This window comes from Pseudophryne corroboree, chromosome 2 (assembly GCF_028390025.1).
Source record: "Pseudophryne corroboree isolate aPseCor3 chromosome 2, aPseCor3.hap2, whole genome shotgun sequence".
Taxonomy (NCBI): Eukaryota; Metazoa; Chordata; class Amphibia; order Anura; family Myobatrachidae; genus Pseudophryne; species Pseudophryne corroboree.
In genome coordinates this window covers 148,609,182-148,630,573 of record NC_086445.1, presented here as the reverse complement: position 1 = coordinate 148,630,573, position 21,392 = coordinate 148,609,182, and the positions used below count along the sequence as shown (strand labels likewise).

Here is a 21,392-nt window from a genome sequence, read left to right as displayed (position 1 = left end):
GTGCAGACATCCCAACTGGACGGGCATTTGAATTGGCCCAGCTGTGATGTCAGTCCTTGCAGTCAGAGTACGGTCGCCCATACACACAGCCAGATGGGCCGATATATCTGTAAGATATATCAGTATCAGCTGTGCTGCAGGATTGATGCAATATGTCTATGAACGGTGCCTTCACAGACATAACAAGTGTACACACCCACTGATGCACTACAGATAGAATGGGCGATATACCTATTTGTGTGTGATTAGACCGCCTGCGATGTGTTTGGAGGGAAGAGACTGCATCAGAAACTACATCATAAATATACACATATATACAGTAAAGACATAAAGAGGCCTAATTCAGACCTGATCGTAGCAGCAAATTTGTTAGTAGTTGGCCAAAACCATGTGCACTGCAGGAGGGGCAGATATAACATGAGCAGAGAGAGTTAGATTTGGGTGGGGCGTGTTCAAACTGAAATATAAATTGCAGTGTAAAAATAAAGCAGCCAGTATTTACCCTGCACAGAAACAATATAACCCACCCAAATCTAACTCTCTCAGCAGGCGTGTCTGGACCTTTTGCGGGGCGGGCTGCGTGACTTGTCATGCATTGCGACCCGAAACATGGTGGTTAGCTGTCTGCGCAGGCAGAGGGCTAACCTTAACATGCGGGAGGGGAGGGGGGGCGACTTGCCCTGTGCTGAGCGTCCCCCTGCATGCTAATGTAAAGGGTTGTAGTTGTGCAAATTTTCACACTGCTACAACCCATACTGAATTAGGCCCATTGTGCATTATCCTGTCAGCAGCCATTAGGCGACTGATAGCCTGTGGCCAAAAAATAAGAATTTACTTACCGATAATTCTATTTCTCATAGTCCGTAGTGGATGCTGGGGACTCCGAAAGGACCATGGGGAATAGCGGCTCCGCAGGAGACTGGGCACAAAAGTAAAAGCTTTAGGACTACCTGGTGTGCACTGGCCCCTCCCCCCATGACCCTCCTCCAAGCCTCAGTTAGGATACTGTGCCCGGACGAGCGTACACAATAAGGAAGGATTTTGAATCCCGGGTAAGACTCATACCAGCCACACCAATCACACCGTACAACTTGTGATTTGAACCCAGTTAACAGCATGATAACAGAGGAGCCTCTGAAAAGATGGCTCACAACAATAATAACCCGATTTTTGTAACAATAACTATGTACAAGTATTGCAGACAATCCGCACTTGGGATGGGCGCCCAGCATCCACTACGGACTATGAGAAATAGAATTATCGGTAAGTAAATTCTTATTTTCTCTAACGTCCTAGTGGATGCTGGGGACTCCGAAAGGACCATGGGGATTATACCAAAGCTCCCAAACGGGCGGGACAGTGCGGATGACTCTGCAGCACCGAATGAGAGAACTCCAGGTCCTCCTCAGCCAGGGTATCAAATTTGTAGAATTTTGCAAACGTATTTGCCCCTGACCAAGTAGCTGCTCGACAAAGTTGTAAAGCCGAGACCCCTCGGGCAGCCGCCCAAGATGAGCCCACTTTCCGTGTGGAATGGGCTTTTACAGATTTTGGCTGTGGCAGGCCTGCCACAGAATGTGCAAGCTGAATTGTACTACAAATACAACGAGCAATCGTCTGCTTAGAAGCAGGGGCACCCAGCTTGTTGGGTGCATACAGGATAAACAGCGAGTCAGATTTTCTGACTCCAGCCGTCCTGGAAACATATATTTTCAGGGCCCTGACTACGTCCAGCAACTTGGAATCCTCCAAGTCCCTAGTAGCCGCAGGCACCACAATAGGCTGGTTTAAGTGAAATGCTGAAACCACCTTAGGGAGAAATTGAGGACGAGTCCTCAATTCTGCCCTGTCCGTATGAAAAATTAGGTAAGGGCTTTTATAGGATAAAGCCGCCAATTCTGATACACGCCTGGCTGAAGCCAGGGCTAACAGCATTACCACTTTCCATGTGAGATATTTTAAGTCCACAGTGGTGAGTGGTTCAAACCAATGTGATTTTAGGAATCCCAAAACTACATTGAGATCCCAAGGTGCCACTGGAGGCACAAAAGGAGGCTGTATATGCAGTACCCCCTTGACAAACGTCTGAACTTCAGGAACTGAAGCTAGTTCTTTTTGGAAGAATATTGACAGGGCCGAAATTTGAACCTTAATGGACCCTAATTTGAGGCCCATAGACAGTCCTGTTTGCAGGAAATGCAGGAATCGACCCAGTTGAAATTCCTCTGTAGGGGCCTTCCTGGCCTCACACCACGCAACATATTTACGCCAAATACGGTGATAATGTTGCACAGTTACATCCTTCCTGGCTTTGATCAGGGTAGGGATAACTTCATCCGGAATGCCTTTTTCCTTCAGGATCCGGCGTTCAACCGCCATGCCGTCAAACGCAGCCGCGGTAAGTCTTGGAACAGACATGGTCCCTGCTGGAGCAGGTCCTTTCTTAGAGGTAGAGGCCACGGGTCTTCCGTGAGCATCTCTTGAATTTCCGGGTACCAAGTCCTTCTTGGCCAATCCGGAGCCACGAGTATAGTCTTTACACCTCTCCTTCTTATGATTCTCAGTACCTTGGGTATGAGAGGCAGAGGAGGGAACACATATACTGACTGGTACACCCACGGTGTTACCAGAGCGTCCACAGCTATTGCCTGAGGGTCCCTTGACCTGGCGCAATATCTGTCCAGTTTTTTGTTGAGGCGGGACGCCATCATGTCCACCTTTGGTTTTTCCCAACGGTTCACAATCATGTGGAAGACTTCTGGGTGAAGTCCCCACTCCCCCGGGTGAAGATCGTGTCTGCTGAGGAAGTCTGCTTCCCAGTTGTCCACTCCCGGAATGAACACTGCTGACAGTGCTATCACATGATTTTCCGCCCAGCGAAGAATCCTTGCAACTTCCGTCATTGCCCTCCTGCTTCTTGTGCCGCCCTGTCTGTTTACGTGGGCGACTGCCGTGATGTTGTCCGACTGGATCAACACCGGCTGACCCTGAAGCAGAGGCCTTGCCTGACTTAGGGCATTGTAAATGGCCCTTAGTTCCAGGATATTTATGTGAAGTGACGTTTCCATGCTTGACCACAAGCCCTGGAAATTTTTTCCCTGTGTGACTGCTCCCCAGCCTCTCAGGCTGGCATCCGTGGTCACCAGGACCCAATCCTGAATGCCGAATCTGCGGCCCTCTAGGAGATGAGCACTCTGTAACCACCACAGGAGAGACACCCTTGTCCTTGGAGACAGGGTTATCCGCTGATGCATTTGAAGATGCGATCCGGACCATTTGTCCAGCAGATCCCACTGAAAAGTTCTTGCGTGGAATCTGCCGAATGGAATCGCTTCGTAAGAAGCCACCATCTTTCCCAGGACCCTTGTGCATTGATGCACTGACACTTGGCCTGGTCTTAGGAGGTTCCTGACTAGGTCGGATAACTCCCTGGCTTTCTCCTCCGGGAGAAACACCTTTTTCTGGACTGTGTCCAGAATCATCCCTAGGAACAGCAGACGTGTCGTCGGAATCAGCTGCGATTTTGGAATATTTAGAATCCACCCGTGCTGTCGTAGTACTACTTGAGATAGTGCTACTCCGACCTCTAACTGTTCTCTGGACCTTGCCCTTATCAGGAGATCGTCCAAGCAAGGGATAATTAAGACGCCTTTTCTTCGAAGAAGAATCATCATTTCGGCCATTACCTTGGTAAAGACCCGGGGTGCCGTGGACAATCCAAACGGCAGCGTCTGAAACTGATAGTGACAGTTCTGTACCACAAACCTGAGGTACCCTTGGTGAGAAGGGCAAATTGGGACATGGAGGTAAGCATCCTTGATGTCCAGAGACACCATATAGTCCCCTTCTTCCAGGTTCGCTATCTCTGCTCTGAGTGACTCCATCTTGAACTTGAACCTTTTTATGTAAGTGTTCAAGGATTTCAGATTTAAAATGGGTCTCACCGAGCCGTCCGGCTTCGGTACCACAAACAGCGTGGAATAATACCCCTTTCCCTGTTGTAGGAGGGGTACCTTGATTATCACCTGCTGGGAATACAGCTTGTGAATGGCTTCCAATACCGCCTCCCTGTCGGGGGGAGACGTTGGTAAAGCAGACTTCAGGAACCGGCGAGGGGGAGACGTCTCGAATTCCAATTTGTACCCCTGAGATACTACCTGCAGGATCCAGGAGTCCACTTGCGAGTGAGCCCACTGCGCGCTGAAATTCTTGAGACGGGCCCCCACCGTGCCTGAGTCCGCTTGTAAGGCCCCAGCGTCATGCTGAGGACTTGGCAGAAGCGGGGGAGGGCTTCTGTTCGTGGGAAGAGGCTGTCTGCTGCAGTCTTTTTCCCCTTCCTCTGCCCCGGGGCAGATATGAGTGGCCTTTTGCCCGCTTGCCCTTATGGGGACGAAAGGACTGAGCATGAAAAGACGGTATCTTTTTCTGCTGAGAGGTGACCTGGGGTAAAAAGGTGGATTTCCCAGCCGTTGCCGTGGCCACCAGGTCCGATAGACCGACCCCAAATAACTCCTCCCCTTTATACGGCAATACTTCCATATGCCGTTTGGAATCCGCATCACCTGACCACTGTCGCGTCCATAACCCTCTTCTGGCAGAAATGGACAGCGCACTTACTCTTGATGCCAGAGTGCAAATATCCCTCTGTGCATCTCGCATATATAGAAATGCATCCTTTAAATGCTCTATAGTCAATAATAAGATTTTACTTACCGATAAATCTATTTCTCGTAGTCCGTAGTGGATGCTGGGGACTCCGTCAGGACCATGGGGGGATAGCGGCTCCGCAGGAGACAGGGCACAAAACTAAAGCTTTAGGATCAGGTGGTGTGTACTGGCTCCTCCCCCCATGACCCTCCTCCAAGCCTCAGTTAGGATACTGTGCCCGGACGAGCGTACACAATAAGGAAGGATATTGAATCCCGGGTAAGACTCATACCAGCCACACCAATCACACCGTATAACTTGTGATCTAAACCCAGTTAACAGTATGACAAACGTAGGAGCCTCTGAACAGACGGCTCACAACAAATAACAACCCGATTTTTTTGTAACCATAACTATGTACAAGTATTGCAGACAATCCGCACTTGGGATGGGCGCCCAGCATCCACTACGGACTACGAGAAATAGATTTATCGGTAAGTAAAATCTTATTTTCTCTGACGTCCTAAGTGGATGCTGGGGACTCCGTCAGGACCATGGGGATTATACCAAAGCTCCCAAACGGGCGGGAGAGTGCGGATGACTCTGCAGCACCGAATGAGAGAACTCCAGGTCCTCTTTAGCCAGGGTATCAAATTTGTAGAATTTTACAAACGTGTTCTCCCCCGACCACGTAGCTGCTCGGCAGAGTTGTAATGCCGAGACCCCTCGGGCAGCCGCCCAGGATGAGCCCACCTTCCTTGTGGAATGGGCCTTGACAGATTTAGGCTGTGGCAGGCCTGCCACAGAATGTGCAAGTTGAATTGTGCTACAAATCCAACGAGCAATCGTCTGCTTAGAAGCAGGAGCACCCAGCTTGTTGGGTGCATACAGTATAAACAGCGAGTCAGATTTTCTGACTCCAGCCGTCCTTGAAATGTATATTTTCAATGCCCTGACAACGTCCAGCAACTTGGAATCTTCCAAATCGCTAGTAGCCGCAGGCACCACAATAGGCTGGTTCAGGTGAAACGCTGACACCACCTTAGGCAGAAACTGAGGACGCGTCCGCAGTTCTGCCCTGTCCGAATGGAAAATCAGATATGGGCTCTTATACGATAAAGCCGCCAATTCTGATACTCTCCTGGCTGATGCCAGGGCCAGTAGCATGGTTACTTTCCATGTAAGATATTTCAAATCCACCGATTTGAGTGGCTCAAACCAATGGGATTTGAGAAAATCCAAAACTACATTCAGGTCCCACGGAGCCACTGGGGGCACAACCGGGGGCTGTATATGTAGTACTCCTTTTACAAAAGTCTGGACTTCAGGAACTGAAGCCAATTCTTTCTGGAAGAAAATCGACAGGGCCGAAATTTGAACCTTAATGGACCCCAATTTGAGGCCCATAGACAATCCTGTTTGCAGGAAATGTAGGAATCGACCCAGTTGAAATTCCTCCGTGGGGGCCTTCCTGGCCTCACACCACGCAACATATTTTCTCCAAATGCGGTGATAATGTTGTGCAGTCACCTCCTTCCTGGCTTTAACCAGTGTAGGAATGACCTCTTCTGGAATGCCTTTTTCCTTTAGAATTCGGCGTTCAACCGCCATGCCGTCAAACGCAGCAAGTCTTGGAATAGACACGGTCCCTGCTGAATCAGGTCCCGTCTTAGAGGTAGAGGCCACGGATTTTCCGTGAGCATCTCCTGAAGTTCCGGGTACCAAGTTCTTCTTGGCCAATCCGGAGCCACGAGTATCGTTCTTACTCCCCTTTGCCGTATAATTCTCAGTACTTTGGGTATGAGAGGCAGAGGAGGAAACACATACACTGACTGGTACACCCACGGTGTTACCAGAGCGTCCACAGCTATTGCCTGAGGGTCTCTTGACCTGGCGCAATACCTGTCCAGTTTTTTGTTGAGGCGAGACGCCATCATATCCACCTTTGGTTTTTCCCAACGGTTCACAATCATGTGGAAGACTTCTGGATGAAGTCCCCACTCTCCCGGGTGTAGATCGTGTCTGCTGAGGAAGTCTGCTTCCCAGTTGTCTACTCCCGGAATGAACACTGCTGACAGTGCTATCACATGATCTTCCGCCCAGCGAAGAATCCTTGCAGCTTCTGCCATTGCTCTCCTGCTTCTTGTGCCGCCCTGTCTGTTTACGTGGGCGACTGCCGTGATGTTGTCCGACTGGATCAACACCGGCTGACCCTGAAGCAGGGGTTTTGCCAGGCTTAGAGCATTGTAAATTGCTCTTAGCTCCAGTATATTTATATGAAGAGACATCTCCAGGCTTGACCATACTCCCTGGAAGTTTCTTCCCTGTGTGACCGCTCCCCAGCCTCTCAGACTGGCATCCGTGGTCACCAGGACCCAGTCCTGTATGCCGAATCTGCGGCCCTCTAACAGATGAGCACTCTGCAACCACCACAGAAGAGACACCCTTGTCCGTGGCGATAAGGTTATCCGCTGATGCATCTGCAGATGCGATCCGGACCATTTGTCCAGCAGATCCCACTGAAAAGTTCGTGCGTGGAATCTGCCGAATGGAATTGCTTCGTAGGAAGCCACCATCTTTCCCAGGACTCTTGTGCATTGATGCACAGACACTTTTCCTGGTTTTAGGAGGTTCCTGACAAGTTCGGATAACTCCTTGGCTTTCTCCTCCGGAAGAAACACCTTTTTCTGAACCGTGTCCAGAATCATTCCCAGGAACAGCAGACGTGTTGTCGGGGTCAACTGAGATTTTGGAAAATTCAGAATCCACCCGTGTTGTTGCAGCACTACTTGGGTTAGTGCTACTCCGTCCTCCAGCTGTTCTCTGGACCTTGCCCTTATCAGGAGATCGTCCAAGTAAGGGATAATTAATACGCCTCTTCTTCGCGGTAAAGACCCGAGGTGCCGTGGACAATCCAAACGGCAGCGTCTGAAACTGATAATGACAGTTTTGCACTACGAACCTGAGGTACCCTTGATGTGAAGGGCAAATTGGGACATGCAGGTAAGCATCCTTTATGTCCAGGGACACCATAAAGTCCCCTTCTTCCAGATTCGCTATCACTGCTCTGAGTGATTCCATCTTGAACTTGAATTTTTGTATGTACAGGTTCAAAGATTTCAGATTTAGAATAGGTCTTACCGAGCCGTCCGGCTTCGGTACCACAAATAGCGTGGAGTAATACCCCTTTCCCTGTTGTAGGAGGGGTACCTTGACTATCACCTGCTGAGAAAACAGCTTGTGAATGGCTTCCAATACCGTCGCCCTGTCTGAGGGAGACGTTGGCAAAGCAGACTTTAGGAACCGGCGAGGGGGAGACTTCTCGAATTCCAACCTGTAACCCTGAGGTACTACCTGCAGGATCCAAGGGTCCACCTGTGAGCAAGCCCACTGTGCGCTGAAATTCCTGAGTCGACCTCCCACCGCTCCTGAGTCCGCTTGTACAGCCCCAGCGTCATGCTGAGGGCTTTGCAGAACCCTGAGAGGGCTTCTGTTCCTGGGCAGGGGCTGCTTGCTGCCCTCTCTTACCCCTTCCTCTGCCCCGGGGCAGATATGACTGTCCTTTTGCCCTCTTGTTCTTATAGGACCGAAAGGACTGCGGCTGAAAAGACGGTGTCTTTTTCTGTTGGGAGGGGGTCTGAGGTAAAAAGGTGGATTTTCCGGCAGTTGCCGTGGCCACCAGATCCGATAGACCTACGCCAAATAATTCTTCCCCTTTATACGGCAATACTTCCATATGTCGTTTGGAATCCGCATCACCTGACCACTGTCGCGTCCATAAACTTCTTCTGGCAGATATGGACATCGCACTTACTCTCGATGCCAGAGTGCAAATATCCCTCTGAGCATCTCGCATATAAAGAAAAGCATCCTTTAATTGCTCTATAGTCAATAAAATACTGTCCCTATCCAGGGTATCAATATTTTCAGTCAGGTAATCCGACCAGACCACCCCAGCACTGCACATCCAGGCTGAGGCGATGGCTGGTCGCAGTATAACACCAGTATGTGTGTATATACTCTTTAGGGTAGTTTCCAGCCTCCTATCAGCTGGATCCTTGAGGGCGGCCGTATCAGGAGACGGTAACGCCACTTGTTTTGATAAGCGTGTGAGCGCCTTATCCACCCTAGGGGGTGTTTCCCAGCGCGCCCTAACCTCTGGCGGGAAAGGGTATAATGCCAATAACTTTTTTGAAATTAGCACTTTTCTATCTGGGTTAACCCACGCTTCATCACATACATCATTCAATTCCTCTGATTCAGGAAAAACTACAGGTAGTTTTTTCACCCCCCACATAATACCCCTTTTTGTGGTACTTGCAGTATCAGAGATATGCAAAGCCTCCTTCATTGCCGTGATCATATAACGTGTGGCTCTACTTGAAAATACGTTTGTTTCTTCACCGTCGACACTAGATTCAGTGTCCGTGTCTGGGTCTGTGTCGACCGACTGAGGTAAAGGGCGTTTTACAGCCCCTGACGGTGTCTGAGACGCCTGGGCAGGTACCAACTGGTTTTCCGGCCGTCTCATGTCGTCAACTGATTTTTGTAATGTGCTGACATTATCACGTAATTCCATAAACAAAGCCATCCATTCCGGTGTCGACTCCCTGGGGGGTGACATCACCATTACCGGCAATTGCTCTGCCTCCACACCAACATCGTCCTCATACATGTCGACACACACGTACCGACACACAGCAGACACACAGGGAATGCTCTTATCGAAGACAGGACCCCACTAGCCCTTTGGGGAGACAGAGGGAGAGTTTGCCAGCACACACCCAAGCGCTATAATATATATGGGAACAACCTTATATAAGTGTTGTATCCTTATAGCAGCTTAAATATATAAAATATCGCCATAAAAAGTGCCCCCCCTCTCTGTTTTACCCTGTTTCTGTAGTGCAGTGCAGGGGAGAGTCCTGGGAGCCTTCCTCACAGCGGAGCGGAGCAGGAAAATGGCGCTGTGTGCTGAGGAGAATAAGCCCCGCCCCCTATTCCGGCGGGCTTTTCTCCCGTAGTTTGTAATATCTGGCAGGGGTTAAATACATCCATATAGCCTCAAGGGCTATATGTGATGTATTTTTTAGCCATAAAAGGTATTTACATTGCTGCCCAGGGCGCCCCCAGCAGCGCCCTGCACCCTCCGTGACCGTTGGTGAGAAGTGTGTGACAAACAATGGCGCACAGCTGCAGTGCTGTGCGCTACCTTCAAGAAGACTGAAGAGCCTTCTGCCGCCGGTTTCTGGACCTTCAATCTTCAGCATCTGCAAGGGGGGTCGGCGGCGCGGCTCCGGGACGAACCCCAGGGTGAGACCTGTGTTCCGACTCCCTCTGGAGCTAATGGTGTCCAGTAGCCTAAGAAGCCAATCCATCCTGCACGCAGGTGAGTTGAACTTCTCTCCCCTAAGTCCCTCGATGCAGTGAGCCTGTTGCCAGCAGGACTCACTGAAAATAATAAACCTAAAAACTTTTTCTAAGCAGCTCCTTAAGAGAGCCACCTAGATTGCACCCTGCTCGGACGGGCACAAAAACCTAACTGAGGCTTGGAGGAGGGTCATGGGGGGAGGAGCCAGTACACACCACCTGATCCTAAAGCTTTAGTTTTGTGCCCTGTCTCCTGCGGAGCCGCTATCCCCCCATGGTCCTGACGGAGTCCCCAGCATCCACTTAGGACGTCAGAGAAAATATATTGTCCCTGTCCAGGGTATCAATATTTTCAGTCAGGGAATCCGACCAAGCCACCCCAGCACTGCACATCCAGGCTGAGGCGATTGCTGGTCGCAGTATAATACCAGTATGTGTGTATATACTTTTTAGGATATTTTCCAGCTTCCTATCAGCTGGTTCCTTGAGGGCGGCCGTATCAGGAGACGGTAACGCCACTTGTTTTGATAAGCGTGTGAACGCCTTATCTACCCTAGGGGGTGTTTCCCAACGCGCCCTAACCTCTGGCGGGAAAGGGTATAATGCCAATAATTTTTTAGAAATTAGCAGTTTTTTATCGGGGGAAACCCACGCTTCATCACACACCTCATTTAATTCATCTGATTCAGGAAAAACTACGGGTAGTTTTTTCACACCCCACATAATACCCTTTTTTGTGGTACTTGTAGTATCAGAAATGTTCAAAACCTCCTTCATTGCCGTGATCATGTAACGTGTGGCCCTACTGGAAAATATGTTTGTTTCCTCACCGTCGACACTGGAGTCAGTGTCCGTGTCAGTGTCTGTATCGACCTGAGGTAACGGGCGTTTTAGAGCCCCTGACGGTGTTTGAGACGCCTGTACAGGTATTAACTGATTTGGCGGCTGTCTCATGTCGTCAACAGTCTTTTGTAAAGTGCTGACACTATCACGTAATTCTTTCCATAAGACCATCCAGTCAGGTGTCGACTCCCTAGGGGGTGACATCACTAACACAGGCAATTGCTCCGCCTCCACACCATTTTCCTCCTCATACATGTCGACACAACGTACCGACACACAGCACACACACAGGGAATGCTCTGACAGAGGACAGGACCCCACTAGCCCTTTGGGGAGACAGAGGGAGAGTTTGCCAGCACACACCAGAGCGCTATATATATATATATATATATATATATATATAGGGATAACCTTATATAAGTGTTTTTCCCTGATATAGCTGCTGTATATATTTATCTGCCAATTAGTGCCCCCCCTCTCTTGTTTTACCCTGTTTCTGTAGTTCAGGACTGCAGGGGAGAGTCAGGGAGCCTTCCTCCAACGGAGCTGTGAGGAAAAAATGGCGCCAGTGTGCTGAGGAGATAGGCTCCGCCCCCTTCTCGGCGGCCTTTCTCCCACTTTTTTATGGAAAAATTGGCAGGGGTTAAATGCATCCATATAGCCCAGGAGCTATATGTGATGTATTTTTTGCCAAAAAAGGTGTTTTTATTGCGTCTCAGGGCGCCCCCCCCCCAGCGCCCTGCACCCTCAGTGACCGGAGTGTGAAGTGTGCTGAGAGCAATGGCGCACAGCTGCGGTGCTGTGCGCTACCTTATTGAAGACAGGACGTCTTCTGCCGCCGATTTTTCCGGACCTCTTCTGCTCTTCTGGCTCTGTAAGGGGGACGGCGGCGCGGCTCTGGGACCCATCCATGGCTGGGCCTGTGATCGTCCCTCTGGAGCTAATGTCCAGTAGCCTAAGAAGCCCAATCCACTCTGCACGCACGTGAGTTCGCTTCTTCTCCCCTTAGTCCCTCGATGCAGTGAGCCTGTTGCCAGCAGGTCTCACTGAAAATAAAAAACCTAAAACTAAACTTTTTTCTAAGCAGCTCAGGAGAGCCACCTAGACTGCACCCTTCTCGTTCGGGCACAAAAATCTAACTGAGGCTTGGAGGAGGGTCATGGGGGGAGGGGCCAGTGCACACCAGGTAGTCCTAAAGCTTTTACTTTTGTGCCCAGTCTCCTGCGGAGCCGCTATTCCCCATGGTCCTTTCGGAGTCCCCAGCATCCACTAGGACGTTAGAGAAATGGGGCATATGCTCTGCAACAGTACTCAGGCTGTGGCATTGAAACAATGCTCAGATGGTGGTAATAGGATACAATAGACTCTGTCATCATGCCAAAGAGCAGGTAATGCGGAGGGGCAGAGCCACACATGGGTAATGGGGGGAGGGGGTGTTAATTCAAGTACAGTAACACTGCATGTAAAGGCGTGCGCTGGTATTGGGGAGGGTGGCAAGGGGGTGCCAGTCAATGTTGTGGGGAACAGTGCGCTGAGGGGACTAATATAGCTTGGCAGTCGCCTGCATGTCCCTGACTGCAGTGCTGCTGACTCGGGCGGGCGGCGGCTATCTTGCGGCTTTTGGCTGGCTGCTTAGGGTTCAGACTGGCTCCACCTTCTATCAGGATCCTGAGCAGCCAGCCAGAAGCCACAAGAGGGACACCGCATGCACAAGTCAACAGCAGTGCAGTCAGGGATATGCAGACGACGACCAAACGGTATTAGATCCCTCAGCGCACAATGCTGACTGGCGTCCCCTTGTCCTCCCTCTCCCATTCCAGCATGCGTCTTTGCACATAGTGACCATGTCAGTCTCTGTCTGGGACTTGTCCTCTCTAGCACGCAGTGGCAGTGACTCTGAACACAAGGTGCTGTGCAGTTCTCTGAGAAAATGGATCGGCGGTCAATTTACCTACTGCACATGTGCATATGCCGAGAAATTGGCCACTGTGCCTTTTTGCCGTAGACCTGCGCACCACCTTGTATTCAGAGTCACTGTCCCAGGACTCCGGAGAGGCAAGTACTGAAAATATGGGTGCAGTGTCTGTCTGTCTGTCTGTCTGTCTGTCTCTCTCTCTATATATATATATATATATATATATATATAGTAACATTTAGAGTGCAGGTTGTATGAAGCAATGAGTAAAACACAAGCATTTAGCGTGCATTCGCTGTGTAAAGCGGTGAGTAACATACAAGCATTTAGAGTGCAGGGGCTGTATACAGCAATGAGTAACACACAAGCATTTAGAGTGCAGGGGATGTATGCAGCAGCGAATAACACACAAGCATTTAGAGTGCAGGGCTGTATAAAGCAGCAAGTAACACACAAGCATTTAGAGTGCAGGGGCTGTATACAGCAGTGAGTAAAACACAAGCATTTAGAGTGCAGGGGATGTATGAAGCAGCGAGTAAAACACAAGCATTTAGAGTGCAGGACTGTATAAAGCAGCAAGTAACACACAAGCATTTAGAGTGCAGAGCTGTATAAAGCAGTGAGTAACACCCAAGCATTTAGAGTGCAGAGGATGTATGAAGCAGCGAATAACACACAAGCATTTAGAGTGCAGAGCTGTATAAAGCAGCAAGTAACACACAAGCATTTAGAGTGCAGGGGCTGTATACAGCAGTGAGTAACACACAAGCATTTAGAATGCAGGGGATGTATGAAGCAGCGAGTAAAACACAAGCATTTAGAGTGCAGGACTGTATAAAGCAGTGAGTAAAACACAAGCATTTAGAGTGCAGGACTGTATAAAGCAGCGAGTAACACACAAGCATTTAGAGTGCAGGGGATGTATAAAGCAGTGAGTAACACACAAGCATTTAGAGTGCCGGGGATGTATGAAGCAGCGAATAACACACAAGCATTTAGAGTGCAGGGCTGTATACAGCAGTGAGTAACACACAAGCATTTAGAATGCAGGGGATGTATAAAGCAATACAGAAGCATTTGCACATAATCTCTAATTACATGCGTCATACTGGCAGTATGTTTGTTGTATCATTACCAGAGAAATGTGTAATTAGTTGTATTACTATCCCAGGTCAGATAATTAGACATCACAAGAACAAGCAGTGTAGTAAATGACATACCTGTACTCGTTGGAGAGTTAATTTCCTGTCTGATGTTACGAGCAGTCTGGCTTGCGGAACGCGCAGTCTCCCGCTGAGGTTCCAGTATATCACGGTATTTAGACACCATTAATACAGATATGAAGTACACGACTGCCAGGGCGAGGAACTGAGCTTGTTTACTGTCATCCTAGAAAGGGAAGACAAATAACTCAGTCAGGATTTACTAGTTGGCAATCTGAATACACACAACACAAAGTGATCCTTCCATAACATTCTGCGTAATATTAACTCCACTGTTTAAATAAAATCTCATTATTTAAGAGATTAAGTTCTAACAAAAGATGTTACAGGAACATTTAAAAAAAGAAAAGAAAAAAAAGAAAATAGTTCCTAAAATATATATGAGATATGTATAACAGTTCAGTTGGCCGCTTGGTAAAAGCAATGCAGTACACTAACATATTAGGCTGCAGCTCGCGCTCTGATGTAAACAACATGGCAGCTACTATTCTAGGTACACATAAGGAGATAAGCTAGGTACACATAAGGAGAGAAATCAGGTATTCCGTTAAAAAAAAATTTCTTTTACTTAAAGTCTATTGGTTGCCTACTCATAATTAGAGCAGCCAATCAGGACTCAGTGATGTGAATAGTTCCTAGTGAATGGATAGATTGAATATTGGCTGAGGACACAGTCCCTTTCCCATTGTGCTTAGGCAACGGGTCATTTAAAACATACATATAGCCATATATTCATTATTTATGTATGGACACAGGCCGGCTGTTCATAGTGTTCAGGTATAAGTGGAGAATATCTTGCACCCACAATAAATAAACAAACCAGTGTTAAAGCATGTGTGCACTTCTTGATGATAACATTTGTTCCCTAAATACAGTAAATATTCAGCCTTGTATGGACCCGGTATATACACACTAGTATATTCGATCCTGGTCTCCACGACTGGCCGTGTCGCACCCCCATCTTTCCATTGCAGATATTCGTCCTGCCCAAACCACCCGCCTGCTCTCCTACTTAACCCATCCCTGCTCACTGCCATCCAGTCTTAGGACAGTCCCATCTCACTTGCAGTGGCACCCCTAGGTTTTCCCTGCGTGCCCATTGGATGAGAAATACAAGACCTTCTGAAATGGATTAGAGTGATAGAAATACTTATATATTCCTCTCCCACTCCCCACACTCTCTGTTTCTGACCAAGTGAACAGGGGATTGCTAGGGAAAGTGTGATGATTTGTATAGTACAGCCCTATGGCCTACTGAAAAATTGACTACATTATGTTGTCTTCTGTGCTTTCGTTACATCTAGAGCAGTCATGGGGAAGCTTTGGCACTCCAGCTGTTGTTGAACTACACATCCCAGCATTCCCTGCTACAGTTTTAGCATGGCCAAATAGCAAAACTGTAGCAGGGCATGCTGGGATGTGTAGTTCAACAACAGCTGGAGGGCCAAAGGTTCCCCATCACTGATCTAGAGGCAAAATTAAATTCTGTTACTTTAATATGGACACAGGGCAGATGTATGAAGCAGTGAAAAGAGTGGATAAATGAGCCAGTGGAGAAGTTACCAATGGAAACCAATCAGCTTTGACATAACATTTATCAAGTGGATTCTAGAAAATTATAAATAGCAGCTGATTGGTTGCCATGGGCAACTTCTCCACTCTTTTCACTGCTTCATGCATCTTCAAATAATAAGAATCAAGGTACAGTATTTAGCAAACGTTGCAGGAGGTCATGTACAAACAGATAATGTGGTAACACGCCTGTATAATCTACGGCTTAAACACTCCTCTGATTTTTCTCCTTAGAACAAGAACTCAGTGCTTTAGTATATTTACTATATGTGTGTTTTATGTTGCCATAACTATTGTGTGTTATTGGGCAATATGACATTTTATAATGATGTATTATTGGGCAATATGACATTTTATAATTATGTATTATTGGGCAATATGACATTTTACAAACCGAGCTACAAAACGTCTTTATCCATGTATTTACTTAATGACTGATAAATAAGAAATAACCTGCACTAAAAGCTATGACATAATTGCATCCTATATCTCCTAAGCTCTTACAATGAAAATATAATGTGACCAAATAACTAGACATTTCTTTATTTTGTCGCCCACAGGCAGATTGTATCCATGCTAAGAGTAAATCTAAGAGTAAATACAATAAATAGATGTGTCTGTTACAGACATTAGATCATTACTGAATGCAATGTGCAGTCTCACAGCTCTACAGTGCAGTCTAGTGGCCAAGAAGGGAAATGCTTGTCATCAATTATCACACCCACGGTTTTCATATGCAGCCATCCTAAAGCACTGCTTCTTTATGTACTTTGTAAATGCAGATTTCCCTGTGACTACTGGATATAGGTGGTCATTCCGAGTTGTTCGCTCGCTGCCGATTTTCGCAGTGCAGCGATTAAGTGAAAAAAAGGTAAAAAAAGCATGCGCTAAGTACTTACACACAAAACTTTGGAGATTTACACAAGCTCGAGCGACGTTTTTTCAACGCTCGAGTGATCGTAGTATGATTGACAGGAAGTGGGTGTTTCTGGGCGGAAACTGGACGTTTTCAGGGAGTGTGCTAAAAAACGCAGGCGTGCCCAGTAAAAACGCAGGAGTGACTGGAGAAACGGGGGAGTGGCTGGCCGAACGCAGGGCGTGTTTGTGACGTCAAACCAGGAACTAAACGGACTGAGCTGATCGCAATCTAGGCGTAGGTCTGGAGCTACTCAGAAACTGCAGGGAATTATTTAGTAGCTGTTCTGCTAATCTTTCGTTCGCTATTCTGCTAAGCTAAGATATACTCCCAGAGGGCGGCGTCCTAGCGTGTGCAATGCTGCTAAAAGCAGCTAGCGAGTGAACAACTCGGAATGAGGGCCATAGATAGTTCAGCAGCAGTTCTCCAATAACCTGTTACATGTGACTCAAGTCATTTGCTCTCACTGCTGACTAAAATATTCTATAGTTTTTTTTCTGACGTATATGGGAGGTTGCTGAGCTACCATACTATCATTACTCTGGCAGAGAGAAGTAACACATTAGCACTGATCAATATCCTGTAAAAGTTTTAGTAAATTTCCAGTAAGGTAAGAGTGATGTTGTATTTTGCAGTAATGAACACATTGCCTTCATTGTTAGTACTTAACCCTTAGGGGTATATTCAATTGGTGTCGAAAACTGCCGTCTGTCGAAAAGACGGCAGTTTTCAACTTTTTAAGGTCGAAACGTGATTCGACCTATTCAATGCTTTTCGACAAGTCGAGGCATTCGACTTGTCGTAAGGCATGTGGATCGGCGGAATAGCTGCCGATCCACGTGCTTGTGTCGAAAACGGGGCCACACCCGACAGGTTTTGGCCCCCTTTTCGACCATCTCAGTCCGACATCAAAAGATGTCGGACTGAGATGCGGACCCAGAGGAGGAGAGGGGGGAGAGCCGCAGGGAGACGGTGGGACAGGCGGGGGGCATACAGGGGAGATCAGCGCTACAGTAGCGCTGCAGCAGGATGTCACTCTGCCGCCCGACCTCACGGCAGCTTCCACCCGGCTCCAGCAGGCTTGCTGGAGCCGGGTGGACACTGCTGTGAGGTCGGGCAGCAGAGTGACATCCTGCTGCAGCGCTACTGTAGCGCTGAGCTCCCCTGTATGCCCGCCGGCTGTCCCCCGCGGTTTGCCCCCATTCTCCTCCTCTGCGTCCCTCATCTTAATTCGACTTGAAGAAGTCGAATTAAGATGAGATTGAATAGGGGTTGTTGATCCATTCCGACAAATACATGTCGGAATGGATCCGACTTTAATTGAATATACCCCTTAATATACCAAGCCAACCTCGTCAACGTACTTTACCAAGCTGGGGTCTTCAGAAGACCCCACCGTTTTTTTTCTCTAAATTCTCAACAGTTTGATACGGTAAATTACTAAAATTATGTTTTGGGGGATTCTGAAGGGATACGTTCTAGTACGGGTACGACAGTTAGCATAAAATATTTTGTTTATTTATTTCAAGAGCAGTTAGCCAATAAAAGCCATATATTCTTCTTCATTACAGTACGTACATTTTTACATCCGATTGGATACTGTTTATTTGTAAAAAGGTTATATCATTTACTACAGTAACAATACATCACTATTCATGTGTTGCCATCGCTACAGTCCTTTGCACATGTCACAGTGGTGGTTGTTTTCCTGTGTTTCACACATATAAATCGTTCTGCATTTGTGACCCCAATTGTGTTTTTATTATTTACTTTTTTTTTTAAAGAACATTTTATAAGCCTAATTACACAGTATTTATCTTAATCCGATGCGGGACACATAGAAAAATCAGTAGTAAAATAGTTGTTATAGATACGGCAGGATCACAAAAAAATAGTATTCTGGGGTCCTCAGAAGACCCCCCTTGGTACTGTATACTAAGGGTTAAATTCGTTTTAGGACATCATATACCCTTGAGCGAACGGGTTCACTACGGGTGGCCGGCGGTCGGGCTCCCGGCGACCAGCATCCCGGCGCCGGGAGCCCGACCGCCGGCTTACCGACAGCTTGGCGAGCGCAAATGAGCCCCTTGCGGGCTCGCTGCGCTCGCCACGCTACGGGCACGGTGGCGCGCTACGCGCGCCACACTATTTTATTCTCCCTCTATGGGGGTCGTGGACCCCCACGAGGGAAAATAAGTGTCGGTAAGCCGGCGGTCGGGCTCCCGGCGCCGGTATACTGAGCGCCGGGAGCCCGACCGCCGGCAAACAGAAGACCACCCGAGCGAACATGCCCTTCTATATTAGCTTACTATTAATTCTTAGGAACTTATTATAATATGTTACTGTATTTTATAAAGACAAATATTTCTTTTTGTATATTTGTATTTAAATCTAAAAAATTAAAATACAACTATTATTAAAAATGTATAGTCACTGTTCTGTAACAGATGTCACCTCCATGTTCCATAAATATGAAATGATTTATGACTTTGTTAAAATGAGCCGGCAACACATGATCTCATTATCAATAAGTAATGATAACACTGCCAGTGGTCACTTAAGGCAAAGTAAGCAAACCTTTAAATAAACTAGGAATGTATTCAAATACTTATTTTTTTTAACAATATGGGGGGAATTCAATGAGCGCAAAATGGCGTTTTTTGCTATACAAACTGGGGTCTTATCGTGATCCGTGAAAAGCAGCTATTTCATTGTCAACGAAAAATTATTGGCGATAATTCTCCACAGGTTTAACGCAAATTTATTTTTTCCACCTCCTCAGCAGGTGAAAAGTTGGATAAATATCCCCATTTTAAGGTAAAAATATCGGGATTTGGGTCAGAACCCCTGGGACATCCCCCTGTATGACTAATTAGGCACTTAGAAGTTTTTAATTCTTTTTAATTGCCCAATTATGTGTAATTTTTGGGATCAAAAATTGAAAAATGATAGAAGTTTGGGTACAAGGTATGGAACAGGTATATTGAGGTGCTTTGTGACTGGGACAAGTGTTCTTAGGCTAGCAGGTGGGAGTAATTGTTTTTGTTTTGTTTGTGTCTTAAAATGACCCAAAATAAGCTTATACCCATTTTCATATATCCACAATTTTATTTGGGAATTTATTTTGTTTAAAAACACTTGCTTTCTAACATTTTTACACTTTTTTTTTTTTTTTAAAAACTGTATAACACCACCAATGGACTTCTATACTGTTTTCCTATATTAGTTTGGCTTTTTGGCAGATTTTCCCATTTTGACCTATACTTTTCTCTGGTTTTGCTGGCAAGAATTATTGCACAAATCCTGTTTTTGCGCATTTGCAATTTAATGGCTCAAATCGCAGGAGCACAAATAACCACGAAAAGCCCCTATTTGCAGAACTTTCAGTGTGATAGCGTGATAAGTCTGATAGCGTAATTACCACGTTTTCGCAAAACCTGGTAGCCACATCTGAGATCTGCTGGACCATAGGACTAGCTTTTGAGAACAGTTATGGATGCTACTTGTGTTCAAGGATGGAAAAGCAACAGATGACAGCCCTGGATGTTTCAATAGGCAGAACTCATTCTGGTAGCATCACTCAAGTGGGCGCTACACTGCATAGGGGTCCGCATTAGATGCTGGACATAAAGGTTACATAACATGACTTCCAGCTTTGATTGTACTGAATACTGATAAGAAGCTGGACTGCAGATCTCGTCTCTCTACAATCACAGACTGCTTAAGCTCACATGTGGTTTGTACAGTGAATTCTGCCATATTTGATGGGCGAACCACATTATTATCAGAATATGTCTCAGTGATGACAATAACCCCATTAACATGGCTTCATTTTCCTAAATGGCAGCTTCCACAGTGTATTTGTGTATTTAAAAATAAACAGCACTCACCACATCACGAAACACGACGGCCCGCAGACGATTAATATCAACATCTTGGAGAAGTCGATCAGGGTCCTTTATTGGCGAAAGGTTACTGGGAACGCTGTCTACAGTGGTCTAGATGTAGATAAACACACTATTTGTTACTACACTTCAAATCCCACATAATATAAAACCGTGCTGTAGCCTAACCAATCAGATATAAGCTGTCATTCTGACTCCTACAGGTTAGAGAACGACAGCTGAGCGCTAGCTGGTTGCTACGGGTTACAGAAGCCTTTTCATGTGCACCAGTTTTTCATAAACATCCCAGGACAATTATCACATACTTTCTGTGTATACCATACATTCAAAGTGCAGGTGGGAGAAAGATTAGTAATATGTGATGAAACCATGCTTAGAATGCATTGTGCAGCCTGCAGAATAGCGGGAATGGTGACCTGATTGAATGGAATGTTCTCTTACCATTCACCAGGGAGTAAACTGCAACATAATGGTTTCTCAATGGTATCTGGCTCATCGCCTCCTCCCTATTTGGCTTTTAATCACTTGTAAAGTATGTTTCTGATTTTTAAAAAAGACTAGGTCATTTCAGTAGTGTTTTTTTAGGATTTAATTTCATCCTTTGCCGGTGTCTAAAGCTTTACTCTGCAAATTCAATAAGTCCCACTAGTGCCAAATGTAATTCTGTTTTTTTAACCTCTGACAATACACCTTCCTTCAGATCAGATAGTATGCAGAGGGCTTCGGCAGATAGAACATGTTCCCTGTCTGCTTCAGGCCAAGTTACATGATCTGCACATCAGCCATGTCACATGGAAATGGGGAAGTTGTAACCACTCTCCAGCCACCACCTGCACGCTGTATAGAATATCACGTGAGTGTCTGTAATACACTGTATACAAGGTACCACAGATATTCTACACTCATTATAACATAAAGTGATAATTCTAAGATCTTATCTACGGGTGTAAGTTTTACATGGAAATATTCCACTGGCCTTAAATGTTGTTTTCTTCTTACCT

At 46.7% G+C, this 21,392-nt stretch overlaps 1 protein-coding gene across 9 annotated transcripts in view; it reads right to left on the bottom strand.

Moving 5' to 3' along the window:
• Positions 1 to 21,392, bottom strand: part of NBEA (neurobeachin) — a 1,049,301-nt gene that overhangs the window by 597,865 nt on the left and 430,044 nt on the right. For all 9 annotated transcript variants that reach the window (XM_063951811.1, XM_063951806.1, XM_063951798.1 and 6 more), the window contains 2 exons: positions 20,377 to 20,484; positions 13,996 to 14,164 (listed from right to left, as the gene is read on the bottom strand). In XM_063951811.1, the coding sequence (XP_063807881.1) occupies positions 13,996 to 14,164; positions 20,377 to 20,484 (277 nt within the window). The remainder of the gene's footprint in view (positions 1 to 13,995; positions 14,165 to 20,376; positions 20,485 to 21,392) is intronic.